Here is an 18,643-nt window from a genome sequence, read left to right on the forward strand (position 1 = left end):
GGCAGTGAGGCTCGAGCTGGACCTCAAGGCAAGCAACAGTCGCGTAATCAGCCTGGTGTTGCCCTGTGCGTCCAGTGGCTAGGCCGGAAAGCGCTAGGAGGAAAGTCCGACCGGATCCGGCTACAGTGCTTTTGACTGTGCAGAAACGTACCAGTACACGGTACGATGTTGCTGAGCTCATCTCACCTCAACGATGAGATATTATTACTGGAATCACCTTACTTACTCATTTCTAGGTATCTTGTCGTGACACTCCTGACTCAATTCTCTTGTCATTCATACAGACAACATTGTACATCTATGAGACAAGAAGACCAGCTGGCCTAGGTCGAGATGCTTCTCTCTCTCCGACTGATTAAAAGGGTATATGATATGCACAACAATAAGTCATCAAGGCACTTCCCTCGCCATCTTACAACACAGTAATTCCTTTCCCTCAAGCTTCTCGTCGAGTCGTCAAAGTTCATTCGTCGTCAAGAATCCGGCTGGCCAGCGCGCCAAGTACGGGAACCTCGAATCTAAGTACTCATAGTCAGTGCAATGTCCCCTTAGCAATGGGCTCATTCTCCGCTCCACCAACAAACATACCTATCTAGCGTATCCGCATCTTGGTACGCCTTCAACGCCAACCACACCATGACAAATAGGTCGCCGATGAAGAAGAACCAGCTCAGGAACTTGGACCATGAGAGGAACACCAGGTGAAAGATCATGACGGCCGTGAACAGCAGTGCCGACTGCCATGCATGAAATCTGCTTGATGTTAGCGACCCGTTGTATAAAGCTGGACTTGAAACTCGAATGCCCTGCAAAATGCCTCGCTCGTAGAAAGGCCGCCGCATTATTGCCAGAGCCTCGAAACCCCAGGACAACACCCCACGTACCTCACATAATCACTATTCCGCTCCCCAATCAACAATAATATCGCACCCAACGGCGGAAACGCCAAATACGCCAGCGCAGCCTCGTAATCCAGCCTGATCCCTAGGCTCGTATCGAACTCGCTTACGCCCTCCCGGTGTGCGTCCGCCGTGGGATAGGACCCTGGCAGGTTCGGCTGCCATCCGCGCTGCGGTTGTGGGTGTTGCAAGGGCGGGGGCGACGGCTGGCCGTACGGCGAAAAGGGTCTTCGAATGTCGGCCGAGGCGCGCGGCGACGCGAGGGGCGGGGAGAGGGCTCGTTCGCGCTCCGGCGGGGAGGATTGGTAGGGAGCAAAGTCCATGATGTATGTTTCTTGGGTTCTGTTGTGTTGTTGTGGTATGGGTGGGAGCTGGAAGGGATCGCGGGGTTTCGCAGGGCTAGGCAGAGGTTCGGAGGAAAGGCTTCGATGTTGTACTAGGCGATTACGGGGTTCTCGAGACAGATTCGTACGCTGATGCTGTCGTGGTGTTGTTCGTCAGAGGTGGTGAAGCTGTTCAAGTCCGATGTTCGAGGTACGTCAGCTTGGGGACTTTTGGGAGCTCAGAAACGCGCAATGCCATGGCGTCAGGTACTGCGTGGAGGTAGCTGGAGGACACCTGGAACTCGCGCTCCAGGCTTAATTAGGGGTCTTTTTCCGGTTCGGCGGCGCGTTCATGCAGGTCACCTGCAGCGGTCGCTGTTAGTGGCTCTCGCCCCGCATTTTGCCGGCCCGGCCAGAATGAACCGTCCACCTCACTCTTTCGTCTCCAGGGCTCTTGTCAAACTTACTCTTAACTGAGGCGGCTGAGACGAACTGTATGTCTGTTAGTCTCGAATATTATTCGATACAAGATGTGCTGCTACAATTTCTTATGATCAGTCCCGGGTCTCAACAAGGCTGTGGTGCCTGGAATTATCTCGAGGAGGCTTGCCAAATGTTGCTAACGTCGCCTCCCCCGTCTTGAACGGTCATGTACGGCAGTCCATTTAGGCTTCTTCGATATCCGTAAAAGAAACGGCGCGACGCTTATTGATGCTCAGAGAAACCACGAACAACACTGCACTTTCATCAAGGGAATCATGACTTGGCAGTAATTCACATGCAACCCTGCTGAATACAGTCATACCCAACTTCAATGCCATGAACAAATAGTTTAGCTCTATAGTAGAGATCCGTATCCCGTGATAATACAGACTTTTACAGCACTATCATACACCATCCTCCCACGCATCCCTCTACTCGGACTTTGTCTCCTCCGCGCTCGCGCTCTCCTTAGGCTTCCCCTCATCCTCCAACTGCGTCCTCCGGCCCTCCAACGCCAACCAAAGGCTCTTGCTTCCGCCCTCAAGAGCAGTAGTAAGACCCAATCCAGCGCTCTGGAGCATATGCACAAGCTGCGCCCGCAGGCCATCGAGACCACCCTCGATACCACCAACCCACTTGACGCCATCAACGTCAAACACATCGCCCTCGACCCGTCCACCGACGAGCAGCAGCTTCTGCAGCGCGCTCTGGCACAGGGGCTCGTAGTACCCCGGGTTCTTCTTCCTCGGCGGCGCCGCAAACTTGCCCGGGCCCGGCGCCAGGATCTTGAGCGCGGCCGCGAGGTGTGCGGGCGAGACGGCGGGGAAGACCAGCGCCGCCGTGGGACCGCACAGCAGCGGCGAGATCTGCGCGTACGCCGAGTCCTCAGGGACCTCGAAATCCTTCATCGCCTCGTAGGCCGCCATACTCAGATCGTGTACCAAGGGTCCGCGGGGCCCCGTCCGCGTGCCGGCCTTGGCCTTGGCGACCTCGGGGTCGTAGAACTCGGCCAGCTTGAGCGCGACGTTGAACATGCGCGTGCGCAGGACCTGGAGGTGGACCTCGCGGCCGTCGAGGGGACTGTTGGTTCCCGCGGGCGTGGCGGCGACGAGGGCGCTGTTGAGCTCGCGGCGGACGGCGGACCACTCGTCTGCCGTCAGGTTGCTGTGCTGGAAGAAGAGGATCAGGGGCGTCGTGCGGAGGAGGGAGGTGTAGGTCCTGATGAGCTGGGACTTGCGGGTTTCGGGAGGACGGGCGGAGGGAGGCTTCGTCGCGGGAACATAGTCGGCGGGGAGACGGAGGCTTGCGGCAGCCGGGGCGGCGAGGAAGGAGGTCGTGGTGGTGAAGGATCGTGTGATGGGGGTTGAAGTCGTCGCCAGCCTGCGCAGGGCGCGAGCGGCCTGTTGTGGTAACCTCGGTGGCATCCTGAAAGAGCTCGTCAGTATCAATCCAAATAGCAAGTCTGCAATGATCGTCTGGGGAATTGACGTACGTGTCTGAAGAGCAGGAGATGTCTGTCCTGCCGGCGTGATGGGGTGCACCTGGTGATGGGAAAAAGTTGCTGGAGCTCCCGAGCTTCAATCGCCAGTCGGACAAATTTCATATGGCCCGTGCACGACATCGACGGTCAGCGCTCATTGGCCAATCACAGCGACTTGTTTGACGACGCTTCAGCATTTCGATTTCACCTCACTTCGATTCCTCAATAGACGGGAACCTCAAAATAAACTCTTCGATGTTCCATTTACCAAGCTCAAGGGTATTCTGCAAAGTCACAAAAAGACCGTTTTCTTCCTAACGAAAGCGCGCTTCCCAAATCCCGTTCTCTGCTATGCCATACCTAGTAGGGGCTGTGTCTCTGGTACTAGAAAGAAACGAACGGAGTTCATTTCACAAACTGCCTCACTTCTTGTCCCTGGCTTGCTCCGCGAGCTCCTTTCGTAGCTGCTTGATCGATGCACCGTTATGAGGAGACTCAATCATTGATCCAATCTCCAAGAACTCTTGCGCATCCTCCATCGACAAGGTCTGCAGGTACTTAGCGAGGCCGTCGGACGACGCCATTTTACTAAGCAGCTGATCGGGCGTCGCCGCATTCGAATTGATGTAGTCGGTGACGATGCCTTTGCACTGCTCAAAGAACTTTTGGGATGAATCCTTGGAGATACCATGCCACAGGAGCCAGGGCGTGGAAATTTCGCGAAGCTCGTCCAACGAGTGCGTGGTACAGATATTGTAGTGCTTGGCCATGCGAGGGCCAAGGAGCCCGACTGAGTCAAACTTGACCTTCTGGCCGTGCTTGATCAAGCGGTCGACCCAAAGTGCGACGAGGCGAATGGTCTCGGACCCCGCGGGCAGCAGCTGGTTTTGCTCGCTGAGCTCACCCTTGACGATGACATCGAACACGCGCCGATCCATCCAGATCTTCTCGTAGACATCGCACTCCTTCTGACAGTTGGTGACGCCAATGGCAAACTCGTGAGAGTACGGGTTCGGGTCGTGGACAAGGTACTGCCGGAAGAGTCTCTCCTCGCGCAGACGGTTGGTGGCCTCCCTGAAGATGTCGTCCGAGTGGACCATGAACATGTAAGTCCTCTCCCTGAACAACTGCTCCTTCAGATGCGACAAGGCAAAGGGTCCTGGAACGTTGGGCCACTTGGCGGCGATGTACGTCTTGATGCACGACCTCCAAGTGTAGGCGACCTCGTCACGGCAAGAGACGAGACCCTGCTGCTCGCGGGGAAACCAGTAAGGCGTCATGTCCGTGACAACCGTTGAGCCAACGCAGTACGCAAGCCTGCATCATTTCCTAGTTAGCCTCATCTTCGCCAATGGGATCGTGTCTACTTTGGAGGAGTACCTAGACTTGACCCATACCTCGCCCGGGAGGAGGATCTCGTTAAAGCCGAACTTGGCTCCAAGAAGGTCGATGATGAACAAATCGTCGCTTCCCTTCAGTCGGCAATTCAGAACGGGATGAGGCCAGAACATCGGGTCCTTGCCTTTGGCAGTATGGATGGCGGGGCCTTCGCGGCATCGATCAGCAGCAAGAGAGGTAATACTGTTGGCATTGCGCAGGAACATCTGCATCTCAACCACGTCGTCACAAAGCGCTATCGCCATGGGTTAGTTCAGCCTACTGTTCGTCTCCCAAATAAGATGAATGGGATAAAAAGACGCTGTGAAGACACAAGCCGGAGAGCGACACTTACGGGTGACGATTTGACGAATGATAGTCTGAAGGTGGTAGTAGAGGTTGTCACCGGCATCCCAAGCCAATGCTCTCGCGCGGTCCTCATTGCTCTTGTCCGCCAAGTACGACTTGCCGAGAGGGAACACCTGCTCACCCACCCAGGGTCCGACAGCACACGCAGCCGGGGTGACGGCGAAGCGGGGGACGCCGTTGAGGTCGAGCGCCTTGGTCTTGTTATCACGGACCTCGATCGGGGAGATATCAACGGCCTGGCCAGAAAAAGTCGCGGCCATGAACTTGTCCGCGATGCCTTTCAGTATCCAGACAGCTCGGATGAAGTGCTTGTGACGCTGACACTCCTCAAAGTGCGTCTTCCAGTCCTTCTTCTGGCACTTTGGGCCGCAGTACGTTCGGCGAAGGTGTGGAAACCACTCGACGTAGCAGCCGCTGCAGTGGTGCATGGGCTTCTTCGCTCCACAGCGAGACACCTGGCGCTCGTGACCGCAGGTAACGCACTTCTCGATGCTCAAGAGCTCGTTCAAGTCACACTTGCTGCCCAGACGAACCTTGATGTCGGCATCCTCGTCCTTTCTTCCACGATGAATCCAGCGGGCATACTTCAGCCACTTATGCTTCTGAACGTATGCCTCTCCGGGACAGATGTCACCATCAACAGCTTCGCAAAGGTGGTTTGGCTTGACAGGAGCAGGATTATCGACAATCTCAGAGTTGTGGTACAAGGCGATCTCGCCAAGAAGCTGGGTGAAGGAGCACCGAATAGACAAGTCGGATTTATCCCAGAGAGAGAAAGCGAAGCGCGCGGCCCACCACAAGTCAGAGGCAGCCTTGTCTTCGGACTTGGCAACGATATCCTCGATGCTGGAGTTGGCATAGGGCCAGAGGGCCAGGGCGAACCGGCGACTATAATCTGCAGACTTCTTGCTTCCCTTGAAGCCTGCGTCGTCCTCCTGGATTTGCGGCAGAGCCGAGAAGAGGTAGTTCACCGGGTCGCCGGGCAAGCTGTCGTACCGCTTGGAACGATCGAAATGAGAAGGAAGATCTTCCTGGAAGAGGGTATAGTCAAGCTCGGGAAGGCCTCTGCGAATGGCACCAGCCGCACTTTTTTCACCCTTGGGCTGCGATGAAGATTAGTCTGATAAACAGGAAATGAGGTATTGGGGTGGAAGGGCAATTTGAGAAATGGGTACTGCGGGACCAGATGCGTTCATCAGCCGGAGGAAATGGTTTCGGCCGGTCGATGGGAAGCAGCTGCGCTTCGCGTCCTTGTAAAGTCTCTGCTCTGACTTCTCGGCCTCCATGAGGATGGTATCAATGCTCTTTGCGGCACTGAGGCAAGAGTCGCTCGTAAGGTAAGTGATGATAGGTTGAGGGACGAATGCCTCGAGGAAGTGGACGAGGCAGGCCAGGGGAAACAGGCAGTTGCTCTTCGAAAAGTTGAGAAATGCGAAGACGATGCCAGCGGCAGGATCGTTCTCCTTGGATTGATGGACGATGAGATCGAGGAGTTTGGCGAATTCTTCGGGGCGGGTGATGGGAGTGGAAGTAGCGAGCTGGCAGCAGAACGATTCGGGTTCCTTCCTTGCTGGTCCGCCGTCGTCGCCTGAGCCTGAGGCGCGAGGAAATTCCTGGAGGCAGGAGGACGCCATCTTGGGATCTTATTTTCCAGATATTCTGCTTCAGATGAGAGCCCTCGCTGGGTGGCTGTGGTGATGGATCAGCTGCAACTTTTGGAGTTTCTCTTTTCTAGCAACGTCTAGAAAGAAAGAGGATGTTGTCGAGGAAAGGTTTATTTGGAATCTTCAACAGTAAGGAAGTTCTACTTTGTTTTTGAGCAATAGCCCGCCCCGTCATCTTGAAGAAGCCGCATGCTCTAAGGCCCGCAGCTGAGAGGAAGTGCGGCTTGACTCCTGTGATGCGGGTCACTCCAGGCCCATCTGTGTGAAGGGGGGCGCTTGTAGGAGATCCTCAGATCAAAGTATCAACGAGGAGGAGCTAATTTGCTTGCTGCTTCCATCTCTCGACCCTAGAAGCTCTCCATCGTCCTTGTACCTACCTTACGTCCCTTCACTGGACGAAGGATACCCAACAAAGAGACCACTGAAAGAAGTGATTTCTAGCAATTAAACACAACAAGGTGAAGGGTGTCCGGACAAAGACAAACACTATCAACTTCACGAGCTTATACAGCTTGTTGATGATCACGATGCAAGTCGGGTATTGACAAACTCATTGTTCTTATTCTGTCGTCCACCAGGGACGTTGCAAAAGCATCACTAACTGCGTTTGCAAGGAAACCATCGAATGTCTACCATCCCAAACTATCTCAAAGCTCTAGAGATGCGTCCAACCCAGGCGCTCTTGGCCAATTCGGCCACCAATGTGGCTTGTACTGTCCCACGCCTTCATAGACCACCACATCAGAAGAATTATTCCCTTCGGAACCAACCTCTAAACTCCTGTCTCTGTCAATATTGTTAGTATCTTCAAGAGCAGAAAGAAAGGCAACCTTACAGCTGGTCCAGGGACGGTGACGATCCCACCAGAGCACCCAAGCCTTGTCCTGCTCTGCCTGCACCGCAGTCTTCAGAGTCGAGAACCCCTTGTCGATCGATTGCTGATAAGTCTCGAGAATGGTTCGATACATATCGAGAGCATCGTAAAAAGGCCAGTCCCAAGGATATCCTTGCTTGATCTGGTGCTGTCTCCATGCCTCGAGGTGCATGATGAACTGAAGGATAAGACGCCATGGTGCAACAGCAGAGTCCGAACGCGAGATTTCCTTGTCCATCTCGCTGTGAAGCTTCTCGATATTGTGCGGATGCAATACGGGAAAGTCCCTGGTGCGCATGTCGGTGAAATACATCATTGCTGCTTGATAGTCTCCCTTGTCCCATCCCGTAGCGGTACCTCGTAGATGGTTGAAGCGGATGAGAAACTGGCCGACGGCATTCCTGACAGGAGGGGATGTTGCAAACGAAACCCGGCTGTGGGGCTCCGCCATGTAGTTCCAGTTCTGAGAGCCAAAGGCGTCAAGAAGATTCTTCAGAATGTCACAGTCTCTTCCTGAATCAAGAGGGGTGATGACGTATCCGGTCCCCCATGACAGAAGGAAATTGTATCGACAGGCACCGTTGCCGCAACCTGGGAACCCGCACCAGCGCCATTCGGGGTCCGGAACCTTGCCGGCATGTTCTCTGAGGTCGCGCACGCGGTAATTGGACCGGACGGAGCGGGATCGAAGTAGCTGTCGATAGTATTGCTCGTTAGCTAAAGCTTTGTCCTGCTTGGAGATACGGTTGGAGTGCAGAACCTGTTCGCGAAGATCTCCAGTCGAGTTCAAGCCAATTCGGTGAGAGGCTCTTCGCGAGGGACCGGCTTCCGAAGAGTTCGTGTTCCCGCCGCTCAAGGTTCGAGCTGGGCGACCTTCCCAGTCAATCGGCTTTCGAGCCGCCGAGTCGAAAGATTGGGATGCTGAGGACGTGGGCTCGGATTGACGGAGTGCCTCCTGGAACGTTGGGGCAGGGCGTGGTCTTGGGATAGTCGCAGACAATGCGGGACGTAGCCAGCTCTCTAATTGAGGGTCCAAGGTGCGGTGATGAACACCTGGGAAAGACCTGTCGGGTGAGGCTTTGACATCGATGGGCTCAGATGTGGCATCGGAGGAGCTGTCAGAGTTCCAAAGTATCGCCCAGCCTGTGGACATTGGGGAGGCTGGATTATTGATGACAGTCAGGGAATTGTCGCGTTCGTCGTTGTTTACTTCGGTAGTCTCAGGGAAGACGTAGTCGTCTTCGTCATTGTTGGGCTGCACCATTGTGGGCGGCCTGGTTCTTGAATTTGGGAATGCGTCTTGCAGAAGTAGCAAGTCCACTTGACGTTCTCAAATCAGTTCTGGGTGGGAGGTTACTCTATATAGTACTACGTATATAATTAAGCCAAGTTCAAGAGCCCCCAAGAAGTCATAGGAAGCTTCAGGACAGCAAATGAGGCAGACAGCTATGCTGAAGAAAGGCATATAGTAGACAACCGACAAGGGGACCTACGTTGTGTCCCGTAGTTCTTTGAGTAGCCTTGTTGTCTAGCAACACCAAGTACAAGCCCTTTGTGATTTGTCGTCTCAAATACATGTCAGCCTAGGGTCTAGGGTCTCAGGCACAAAGTCGCCAGGCCAGTGCGTAAGGTAAAGTCAATCCTTCTGACATCATGTTCAGATACCTACAAACTCGGCATGCTTCAATTCTCCCACTTTCTGAAGATAGCTCACGTGCTCTGTACCTCAAGCTATCTTGATGGAGAGAACAGGGTGCTTCGATGTCAGCTGCAGAATATGAAGGAGAAGATGCTTACATGCTTTACTGCTTGTCTGCCTGGTCCCTCGAAATGCAATGCCCGGTTAGTCACATTAAGAGCCAAGAGATCCATGTTCCGCAGAGACGACAGTGGGCCAAACTAGAGTAGTGAACATGGCCTACAAGTCATAGAAAGCCTAGGAGGAGTAGGTCGACAAGGCTTTTCCAAAATAGCTATTCAGATCAATCTCCGGACTCTTGTAGTCATGACTAAGCTTGTGGTTTCTCAAGTAAAGAGGAAATGATTCCTTAACCTTCTAGAATGATTGAAAGTCAACTAAATAACACGCTAGAAGCTCGAATGCCTGTAACATAGTCCAAAAGCATCAGGATAGCCTTCCGCTCACTCTAAGTCCGCATCAACGACCTTGATCCAATCCTTCTCATCCTCCTCACTTTCACTACCAGTTGCGGCATCTGTATCCTTTGCAAGCACGCGCTTGCGTCGAACAGATTCTTTACCTGTCTCCTCGTCACGATGAGATCGAGCTTCGTAGTTGGCAACGAGCTCCTTTACACGACCGTCGCCGAAGGAACTAGTGTGTTGGAGGCGGAACTTACCAGATTTGGAACGAGATTGAGACACAACAGAGGCATCGTTATTGCGCTGAATCAACTGGGCCTTGATTCTCTCAGTCTTTGATCGCTGAATGGCATTGGACTTCTCTGGTCGGGGATCTGAGAAATCGGCAGGTGCGTCAGAGGGGCGGTTGTCTTCTAGGTGTTGGAATACGCGCTCGGCGTATTCAGCAACAGATGAAGAGTCTTCGGTATGAGGCGCCATTTTGAGGGTTTATGCAAAAGTTGAGAAGTCGTGGGTTCTAAGTGAGCGTCACGGTAACTGCGGTTACTTCTTTGAGGAGGTGATATTGATATTATCCAAGTAGGGAGCTATTTCATGTAAGAAGTTGCCAGGGTTATGTAAATTGTCAAGTTTGATCTCTATTATCTAAGTTGGATTAGATGAGCGACACCAGTATCAATGGTGAAAAAACCAAGATTTGAAGATATCAAACAAATGCTTTGTGACAGTTGAATGTAAGACAATGTTTTATGATCATAGCCCTTGGAGAAGAATTTGTCTAGACAGAGGCAGAAAGTTCATGAAGAAAGTCCGGTAATGTTCTTTGTTCGCTGCTTCTACAAGACAAGAAACTTGATTCGCAATGCGAGGATTTCATCTTTCTCAGTTCAAATGTCATGCTCGCTTTCACGTGGTCGAAGACATAGGAATTACTCGTTGCAGTTTCTCTTTGTACCTAGCCCAACTAAAATGATCAGTCGTGATACCTTGCCAAGTCCAGGAGCTAAAAGCCTTTGAATGCCGGTCTTAGGGACTGAATGTTACTTCATGTGCCTTTGAATGCTCGAAAGGTTTGCATCAAGCTGATATTGTGTTGAGGTAAGCCCTCATCCGGTGTTGACTATAGACAATACGGTCTTCGCTTTGAGAGAGGTTCACATACTAGCTGGGGCAACACAAGAAATTGTCGGCCTCTACTTGTCGAATTCGGCCTGCAAAGATACTCATTACGAATAGAACAGTTCACATCTCAATTGCATGTTTAGTCTCGACTCGACTGAAGATGTGACGGATAATAGCCTACTTTAGCGCCCGGCTAATGAAACAGCCACATCGTGTGCCATTCTTTTCACATACCTTTAAAGTTATAGTATGGCCTCACTTCAGCCATGGCGCAAAGCTAGGCTGTGATACTATACCAAGTAGCTCAATCATATTCCGAGTCAGCCTTGAGAATATGCCCACGCTATCATGACCGATCGCTGGTTACACAAAACGGCCGTTTACGCTATTAGCCTTGCTCATAGCCTTCTTCACATTTACAGTCACGAATTTAGCTCTCAATCAGCATAGCCGGGAGACTTTGGGCTAGGCATTGGCGGACCAGGCACCGGTTTAAGTGGCGCATAAATCACACCGTTAGGGTTCTTCGTTTCCAGCTGCATCGACCCTGGTGGTATACCTTAGTTCCCGCTGAAACTGTGGAAACATCATACTTACTGAAGCAAGTAGAAGGAAATACGTCATTACATGGCCTTGAAGTGATACACAAGAATACGTGTTCCGGCTCTTCATAACCAGCAGCAATTTTACTTCTGACTGTTCAGTCGAGCCTTTGTTGATGGCGGTCCTCACTCCCAGGGGCAAAGTAGGTTGCCAGATGGTAAGACCAGACCCATGAGCCAGGATAGCTTGAAGTCTACTGCCTCAAAACTTGTTATCGGATGAAGCCTGTGCAATGCATACCTTCGGGCTGCAGGGCGATGAGAGATGGTGCCTCATTTAGAGTTGAGGCCTACAGCTGTTCGGGACCAATGACATGGATGGCCCAGCAGAGCCCAATTGCCAGTCCATTGAGCACTTGCCGCTTTATGAACGCACTCTTGAGCATAAAACAGCTCTCCTCCCTCGAGGACTCACTTTATTTTCACTCTTCTTGTCACGGCCGGCACGGTGGTGCTAAGCCACTCGTTCTTTTCAACTTTCGCCGTCCGTTCCTTCTCTCTTTTCTAGCTCTCTCCTTTTGGCCATAGGAACTCTGCTCTTACCGTCAGATTTTCTCAACAGGCTCAATACTCCTTCAAATCGTTTGGTAGTCCGTCTACATATCTAGTTCGACCTCGCAAGGCTCGACCGGTCAAACAAACGAACATTATCATCATCGCTTTGAGACCGTAGATCCGTCGTGGGTAAAGACCGGAAGTGGTGGGCCGCTAGGTGACTATGACTGGGGTATATCGTCAAGTTTACCTCAGCCTGTTGAGCAGGATGGGGAGCAGAGTAACAATGAGCCAAATTCATCTCCGGAATATGGGGCAGGTGCCCCGAGTCCGTCTCTACTGGAACAAAACCAAGAAGAACACGAGCATGGCAGCCAGTCAGGCTCGGAACAGACCGCCTTCAGCACTGTTCAGAGCGCTGAAGCCACGGAGCCAACTGAACTACGATGTGACGAGTGTGGGAGTGTTTACGCAAGGCCTTGGGAGGTGAAGTATGTCATCCTCAGACTGCCGACATGAAAAAAACCTCGGTGCTGACCTGTACGCAGTCGCTGTAAGATCAAGCATAAGAAGCCGTTCAAGTGTAGAGAGGGAGACTGTTCTTGGGCTTTCCGATACAGCAAAGACCTCGACCGACACTTCAGAGAGCAGCATTCGGGGGGTGAGGTTTATTTCTGCCCGTTCGCCGGATGCAAGTATTCTCAAGAGAAGGGTGTCGGTATCAAGCGGAAATTCAACTGGCAAAGACACGTACAGACACAGCATCGCAGCTAGCATGAAGATTGGCAGCCTCGTCGATCGATAGGGACAACAGCCCAATACAATGGAAATGTCATGCCGTGCAAATAAGACTCTTTCCCGCCCATTGCGACCGCAAAAAGCGACCCCGAAGAGCGGTTCTGAATCAAAGACCGAGCTCTAGCCGTAGGCAACAACAAACTTCCCCCGGCCCCCAACGTCTAGCTCCCACAGCTCCCTGCCCAACCCCCGTTAGCGGAGATTTCGCAAGCGAGATGGCGGTCTGAGAATGCAGTGAATGGCCAGCCTTATTGGAAACGTGCTAGGTGTGGCAGCTCGTAAGTCGCTTTGGGGATGGTGGCTTACGCTAGTCATCCCGCGTAGTAATTTAGTCGCGATGATTCGTTCCTTATCTGTCTTAGCTGTCAGCCCTGGCGCTCAGCTGCGTCGAACCGGCCCATTCTCAGAGCCCATTCCCAGACGCCCACGATAAAGAAAGGGTGCGGCTGTTAGACGGAGATTGTGGCCGCCAGAATGGGCAGCAACTTTGAATATCCTGATCATGCCAGCCTTAAGAATGTCTCTGTGCCCCGCGCCATCGATGGCTGCTTGTCCCCCACTCAAATCCACAGTTTCTTGCACATTACGTTCAGTTGTCGTGAAGAGATACTTTGAACAGGCGTGAGAGCCGCCGCCTCCACTCGACAATGAGTTCTTACGATCCCGAGACCATGGACCTTTGGGTTCCGGGTACGGAGGTCAAAGGCTCTGGGAACCTGACCTGGGAGCAACTGGACTTCAACCGCAACTGCACGAACTGGGGCCAATGGCTGGCTGCCATGCTTCAACCTGACCCTTGGGATCCAAAGTCGACTCGAGGAATGAGTGTTCAGCTGTCAATGACACTGTACTCGACGGCTATGCCGAAGGGATACGAAACTACCTACTCCGACGTATCATACTGGTTCGCCTACAATATGTATCATACACCATACCCGGAAAACTCGAGCGATCCCACATACTATCTTTTCAGCACACGATTCAATGAAACCGTTCTATGGGGCCCAAAGGAGCATTGTGAGGCCGAATTCTGCAAGGCCGTCGGATATACAGGAAGTCAAGATCTCTGCGGTATTGGGGTAAGAACAGAACACCTGAAGTCGCTAGGCTGTGCAAAGATCTCTTGGCTAACAAAGTGAAGGTGGTGGTATCCTACTACCTCGAAGCTATCTTAGCAACGATGTACCTCGTCGCATTCACGATTCATCAAGTACGACGCCACTTCAACAAGAACCTCTGGGAGAAGACGCGACCGAAGCAAAAACAAAGACTGAGCGGTCGCATCCTCGACTCGTTTCGCGGATCGCTCGACATGTTCCTCAGCGGCTCAATGCTGATCGCAGTGGCCATGCTGGGAGCTTCCGTATACTCGGCCGCTACAAACTTCAAGGAGAGATCGGAGATCAACCCCGACCTCCCATCAGCAGATGCGATTTACGAGCAAGCCTTGGCACTAATCGCGTCCAACTACTCTGTCTTCCCGGTAATGTTGCTCTACGCGCTAGCCAAGCACGATGGCCATCGCAAGTGGCTTCATCGATCTGTCCTTGGCCTGCTTTGGGGCTTGAGCGTGACTGTGGTGTATCTGGCGCCAAGGGCAGAGATAGACTACAAGGAACGAAAGAGTGGACACAGAAACTTCGACTGCGATCAACGTGGCTCGCAGTACTGGCCCGTCGTCAAAGCCACGCAGTTCTTGGTCATTGCGCTGCCGATGATATGGCTCCTCCTAACGCTGTTTGTGACCACTGGATTTAAGATTCCAGGCATGATTGATAAGCCGTGGGTCAAGAGATGGAGGTCTTGTTGGCGAATGCTGGTTGCCTGGATTAACTTGCTGGTCATGTGGGGGATACTAGGCTACTTCACTCACTTCCGCCAGAAGATCATCAACGCGGCTGATGGCATTGACAAGAACGACAAGTGGACGTTTGGACAAGTTCTGGCCCTGGCAGCTTGGGTACCAGTCATCGCTGAGCTGCTATACATACTGATCTGTAAGTCTACAGCGGGATGCTGCTGTCTACGTACGTTACTGACTGACCACCTAGTCGGACTTGAGGAGGGTCTGTCAGGGCATATGCCTGCCGACTACCATGCGACCCATGTCACGCAACCTGACCAGAACATGGGAGTACCTCTCCTCGACAGAGGTTCGATGTACGACATGAAGCATGCCTCTACCATGTCGGCAATGTCTGTATCCACAACGTTATCTTCACCAGCGACTCCTGGACAGGTGCAAACGCCCATGTGGCAGCAGAACTCTGGATACCAACACAGCCCTGTGTATCAGCCAGTTAACATGCAACAACCCCACGTTCAGCATCATCAAAGTTGGGACGGATATTATCACACGGGTTGGTAATTCACCAGGGTATACGATCAAGGACGCAATGAACGAATACTTTAAGTTATAGCGATTAAGGGCCTTTGTAGTGATGAAGATGGTGTTAATCAATAATGTATTGTACAATGAGACTGAGGAACTAGTCCAACAGAGTCTGGTCCGTTGTGATACCCACCTGCGAACATAGAAGCTCCTGCCTCCTGGGCGCCACTGATCACTTCCAAAAGTGTCCCAAGTCCAGCATTGAGAATGGAAGATCATCTTCGTCTCCCATCTGTTCCACAATTGATAGGAAATCATCCGATGAGATACCAATAGTCTCGAGAAACTCGGTGTTATCTGGTGTATCCGAAAACACGCTCGCAAGCGGCTGCGACTCACTCACTGTCGTCGTAGCTACCAAGTCAGGTTCGTTGACAAAAGTTTGAGTTGTGATCGGATCGATGATTGCTTCAATTGAGCCCGATGGTATCCCACTTACTGTTAGATGGTGTCAGTATATGTGGGCGTACTTTGCTAAAGGGTTGTAACGAGTTATTTCTGTCTGACTCCATTTCCCCCATACACTCCAATTTTAGTTCAGAGATAGACAGAGAAGTGGAAAAAGACGAGAGCTGGGACAAAGGTTGGGAACGGATGTACTGACGCCTTCTAGTAGTTGAATGGATACGGTCTTCAAAGTCTTGGTCGCGTACCCGCCGCGTGAATTCGCGAAACAAAGTCTCCAAATGGACCAACTCTGCTTTTCGAACCTCTGCCACCAAGTTTCCTTTGCTCATCATGTCATCCAATATGTTGTGTGTCTGCTCCATCTGGAAAAGTCCATCATCGCCTATTACCGTTGGGAAGAGTGCCTTGGCCATTATCAAGTGTATGGCAGCTCCATAAGCATATTCTAACTCAAATGGTAGGAAGACTTCTGTTGGTGGTTTGACGATTAGTTGGAATTTGGTGAAGGATCAGAGGGTCAGATTGTGCTCATACTTACCTAATAGACTATCATCCCCAGACAGGACTTGAAGACTCTTCACTGCTGATTTAATGCCCGTCTCGACCAGAGTCTTCAAGGGAGCTGAGAAGGTTTGTGGGTCTCTTCCACCCCATCCAAAGTTTTCGAGCTCTTGTTTCAAGGCGGATAGAAAGAGTGGCCTCGTAGCCATGATAACACACTACAAGAAGACTATTGTCAGTCGGAAGATGACTGAGTGAATGAACGCAACAGCTCACCTGATGGTATAGCAAGGTAATGCTTCTGGTTCCTTTCGGCATGGCATCCACCGAGTTTTGGAACTTGAATCGAGTGATCTTCTCAATCTCCTGTGCGTGACCAGCCAAGGCATGAAGAATGGACTTTGTCGAAGTGAGGAACTCCCCAAGTGGAGTCTTCTCGGACCTGTAGATAGCTTCAAAGCCGAAATATCAGCACAAATCTCTGTGAGAACTAGATGGGACTGACTAGTAATGATTGATGATAGCAAACGCGAGAGTTTGACTTGGAGACCAAGCGTTGCGTCACGCTGGGAGCATATACTCGGGGGGTCGAGCACAGTGGTAATGTCTGCGTCTTGAGTATTCATAGGGACTCCGACAGAGCAGGAGAAATGTCGATCCATAATGTACAAAGTCCACCAGAGATTGCGGCAACGAGCAACTGTTTGTGTCCCGAGTGCATCCTCAGGAAGTTGGGTATGTAACCCCTCTAGTTGAGCAATCCGAATCGCTTGCGCAATCTGTCAAATTGGATTAGTTGAGTTATGAAGCGTTCGATTGAACAGGCAAGATGATGAAAACTCACGTATAGTTGAGCAGACTCCCTCTGATAAATCGAATACAAATAGAGACCTGCAAGGGCCAACACCTCGATGGCTAGCAAACTATCTTTCCACAGTGCGTTCGGCTCTGGTAGTAGCGCCATGGCGCGAACGAAGAACTTTGCACCGGGCGGCTCCTTTGAATCCTTTGACCGTGAAAGGAAAGCTTGCCCAAAAGATAAGACAAGTAAGAATTGTACAAACCATAAGGGTGACTCTGCCGCTTTCTTAGATGCCAGGCCGTAGTAGAATTCTTCTAGATGCTTGACAAAATTTGTCTCGTCAATAAGTTGATAATTCTGACCAAGATGGAATTTTACGGTGTTGAAGAGATAGATAGCATGGTCAATGGAAGGAAGTCCACTGATGTCTGGTTGTCCATCTACCGTCGAGGCTTTCCACCTTAAGGGATATATTTCGTCATTGAGAAAGCTAGGTGCACTGAATGGGGTTTCAACCTGGAGTCTCTCAGCCATCATTAGGGTGAGACGGGCTGTGAAAGACCATGTTGACGATGGAGCCAGCCAAACTATTCACGCACGGCTTGTCAGTAGGACTGCCAATTCAACCTTAGACCTTCACTTACTCCAGTTACGTTTGTTCTTGTGGGTGTTCTTGATGGTCGTAGAGGGCAAGGTGAAAGGGCTCGTGTACACGCACTCAGAAGAGTCATGCAACTGAGATGACCGACACTCAACTGACTGAGAATCTGAAACTCATGAATTAGCTCATAATCACAGGTTCGAAAAGGAGCTTTGGTTTACTCACTACAGTCTTCGTCACCGGATCCAAACGCTGCACCGCGAGATCGCTTGCTTCCTGGTGTCGATTGTTGTTCTGAGCCATGTCTTCGCCGCCCTGAACTCCTTCTAGAGGCTTCATCAGACTTGAAGTCGTAAGATCTCGAATTCCTTTACAGACCTGTCGGTATTGACCGTGATGTTTGTTCCTTCCGAGTACTCGCATTTCATTAAACGCCGCTGGCAATTTGCGCACGGCTCTTCGCCGGAGCATTTGATCTTACTTTGTCGACAGCTAATACATCTAGCATATGGTCAGTGGACCCTTCCACCCATAGGATATCGGTACAAGGATTGGGATTTACGCGTTTGTCGTTCGCCTTAGCTTCCTTCTTTCGGAGTCTCCAGTTCCTCTGCTTGCGGGCGACATTTTCCAGGGTGCAAAACTGCGCAAGTCTGGATGCAGAGGCTGTGAGGATGAGGTTGTAACTCAAGACATGTTATCGACTTCATTTGCAAGGTAGCGAACGTATCACGAAAGCCAAGATGACAGTGAGGTCGACAACGTCAGCCATCCACACATCAGATAGTGTCCGGTAGTGTCGTATGACTAGGGGCTAGGACTGGACAGGCAGGGCTTGCCGGGAGGCGGGGTAACATGCATTTTACCCCGCAAAATCATCACAACAGTATTAGGGAATAAGCTCAGTTGTTAGCAGCGTTTACGGCTAACGAGTGGCAGCTCAAGGATGCAGCCGGAATTGGCATTCAAGACTACCACAGCAGCATATTCAGTGAGTGATTGGGGCTCTCAGAGAGTGGACGGGCTGTCAGTAATCCTATGTTGTACCTATTGTTTGGCTGAGAATTCCTCCGGTTTTTGTAAAAGGATGGCTCTCGGGGATGGGGCCGGGAGAGCTGCTGGATGGAGCTCAGTTCTTCATCATTTTGATGATGCCGTCGCTAGTCTTATGAGTTAAGTTCGACTCCGGCACGTCTGCCATTTCTTTTCAGTTCAAGATATCCGTAGCAATCACGGGATTAGGTCTGAAATACTCGGTAAATTGGTAGATTTACATGTAGGGTCTATGCGGGCTATCTTTGGAAGCGATCGGGATGACAGCCATTGATTGTATTTGGGTCTCCAGCATTG

The 18,643-nt window shown here is 51.5% G+C and overlaps 7 protein-coding genes across 7 annotated transcripts; 1 reads left to right on the plus strand and 6 right to left on the minus strand.

Annotated features, from left to right (window-relative positions):
* Positions 1-247: 247 nt before the first annotated feature.
* Positions 248-1,541, minus strand: HER10_EVM0003920 (uncharacterized protein). The gene is made up of 3 exons (XM_035473581.1): positions 885-1,541; positions 589-753; positions 248-518 (listed from the first exon to the last, which is right to left on the minus strand). The coding sequence occupies exons 1-3, from the start codon at positions 1,220-1,222 to the stop codon at positions 464-466; spliced, it is 558 nt and encodes a 185-aa protein (XP_035334840.1). The 5' UTR covers positions 1,223-1,541; the 3' UTR covers positions 248-463.
* Positions 1,542-2,079: 538 nt separating this feature from the next.
* Positions 2,080-3,270, minus strand: HER10_EVM0004892 (uncharacterized protein). The gene has a single exon (XM_035474520.1). It carries the CDS (start codon positions 3,127-3,129, stop codon positions 2,137-2,139), a length of 993 nt encoding a protein of 330 aa, XP_035334903.1. The 5' UTR covers positions 3,130-3,270; the 3' UTR covers positions 2,080-2,136.
* A 337-nt stretch (positions 3,271-3,607) lies between these two features.
* On the minus strand, positions 3,608-5,359 carry HER10_EVM0004911 (MYND finger; the record flags this gene model as incomplete). Its single annotated transcript, XM_035474539.1, has 3 exons — positions 3,608-4,502; positions 4,566-4,818; positions 4,918-5,359. 3 exons carry the CDS (start codon positions 5,357-5,359, stop codon positions 3,608-3,610), a joined length of 1,590 nt encoding a protein of 529 aa, XP_035334905.1.
* A 1,883-nt stretch (positions 5,360-7,242) lies between these two features.
* On the minus strand, positions 7,243-8,733 carry HER10_EVM0012697 (uncharacterized protein; the record flags this gene model as incomplete). The annotated part of the gene is made up of 1 exon (XM_035482086.1): positions 7,243-8,733. The coding sequence occupies one exon, from the start codon at positions 8,731-8,733 to the stop codon at positions 7,243-7,245; it is 1,491 nt and encodes a 496-aa protein (XP_035335477.1).
* Positions 8,734-9,611: 878 nt separating this feature from the next.
* On the minus strand, positions 9,612-10,052 carry HER10_EVM0000616 (uncharacterized protein; the record flags this gene model as incomplete). The annotated part of the gene is made up of 1 exon (XM_035470390.1): positions 9,612-10,052. The coding sequence occupies one exon, from the start codon at positions 10,050-10,052 to the stop codon at positions 9,612-9,614; it is 441 nt and encodes a 146-aa protein (XP_035334587.1).
* A 3,062-nt stretch (positions 10,053-13,114) lies between these two features.
* On the plus strand, positions 13,115-15,019 carry HER10_EVM0012902 (uncharacterized protein). Its single transcript, XM_035482281.1, has 3 exons — positions 13,115-13,668; positions 13,731-14,586; positions 14,641-15,019. The coding sequence occupies exons 1-3, from the start codon at positions 13,237-13,239 to the stop codon at positions 14,955-14,957; spliced, it is 1,605 nt and encodes a 534-aa protein (XP_035335495.1). The 5' UTR covers positions 13,115-13,236; the 3' UTR covers positions 14,958-15,019.
* Positions 15,020-15,153: 134 nt separating this feature from the next.
* HER10_EVM0012078 (uncharacterized protein) lies at positions 15,154-17,996 on the minus strand (the record flags this gene model as incomplete). Its single annotated transcript, XM_035481481.1, has 10 exons — positions 17,856-17,996; positions 17,672-17,794; positions 17,519-17,619; positions 17,337-17,459; positions 16,735-17,279; positions 16,396-16,669; positions 16,167-16,342; positions 15,928-16,108; positions 15,610-15,858; positions 15,154-15,419 (listed from the first exon to the last, which is right to left on the minus strand). The coding sequence occupies exons 1-10, from the start codon at positions 17,918-17,920 to the stop codon at positions 15,154-15,156; spliced, it is 2,103 nt and encodes a 700-aa protein (XP_035335426.1). The 5' UTR covers positions 17,921-17,996.
* Positions 17,997-18,643: the final 647 nt, after the last annotated feature.

The sequence above is a fragment of the Colletotrichum scovillei genome, assembly GCF_011075155.1.
Source record: "Colletotrichum scovillei strain TJNH1 chromosome Unknown Contig00004, whole genome shotgun sequence".
NCBI lineage: Eukaryota > Fungi > Ascomycota > Sordariomycetes > Glomerellales > Glomerellaceae > Colletotrichum > Colletotrichum scovillei.

What these genes read in the sequence shown, in the direction of transcription:
- HER10_EVM0012902 (XM_035482281.1), top strand. Translation starts at nt 13,237, where the DNA reads ATGAGTTCTTACGATCCCGAGACCATGGACCTTTGGGTTCCGGGTACG. An exon ending in AAGATCTCTGCGGTATTGGG is followed by an intron (nt 13,669 to 13,730) that starts GTAAGAACAGAA and finishes AACAAAGTGAAG; the next exon opens with GTGGTGGTATCCTACTACCT. An exon ending in GCTGCTATACATACTGATCT is followed by an intron (nt 14,587 to 14,640) that starts GTAAGTCTACAG and finishes CTGACCACCTAG; the next exon opens with TCGGACTTGAGGAGGGTCTG.
- HER10_EVM0003920 (XM_035473581.1), bottom strand. Translation starts at nt 1,222, where the DNA reads ATGGACTTTGCTCCCTACCAATCCTCCCCGCCGGAGCGCGAACGAGCC. An exon ending in CGGAATAGTGATTATGTGAG is followed by an intron (nt 754 to 884) that starts GTACGTGGGGTG and finishes AACATCAAGCAG; the next exon opens with ATTTCATGCATGGCAGTCGG. An exon ending in GATGCGGATACGCTAGATAG is followed by an intron (nt 519 to 588) that starts GTATGTTTGTTG and finishes ATGAGTACTTAG; the next exon opens with ATTCGAGGTTCCCGTACTTG.
- HER10_EVM0004892 (XM_035474520.1), bottom strand. Translation starts at nt 3,129, where the DNA reads ATGCCACCGAGGTTACCACAACAGGCCGCTCGCGCCCTGCGCAGGCTG.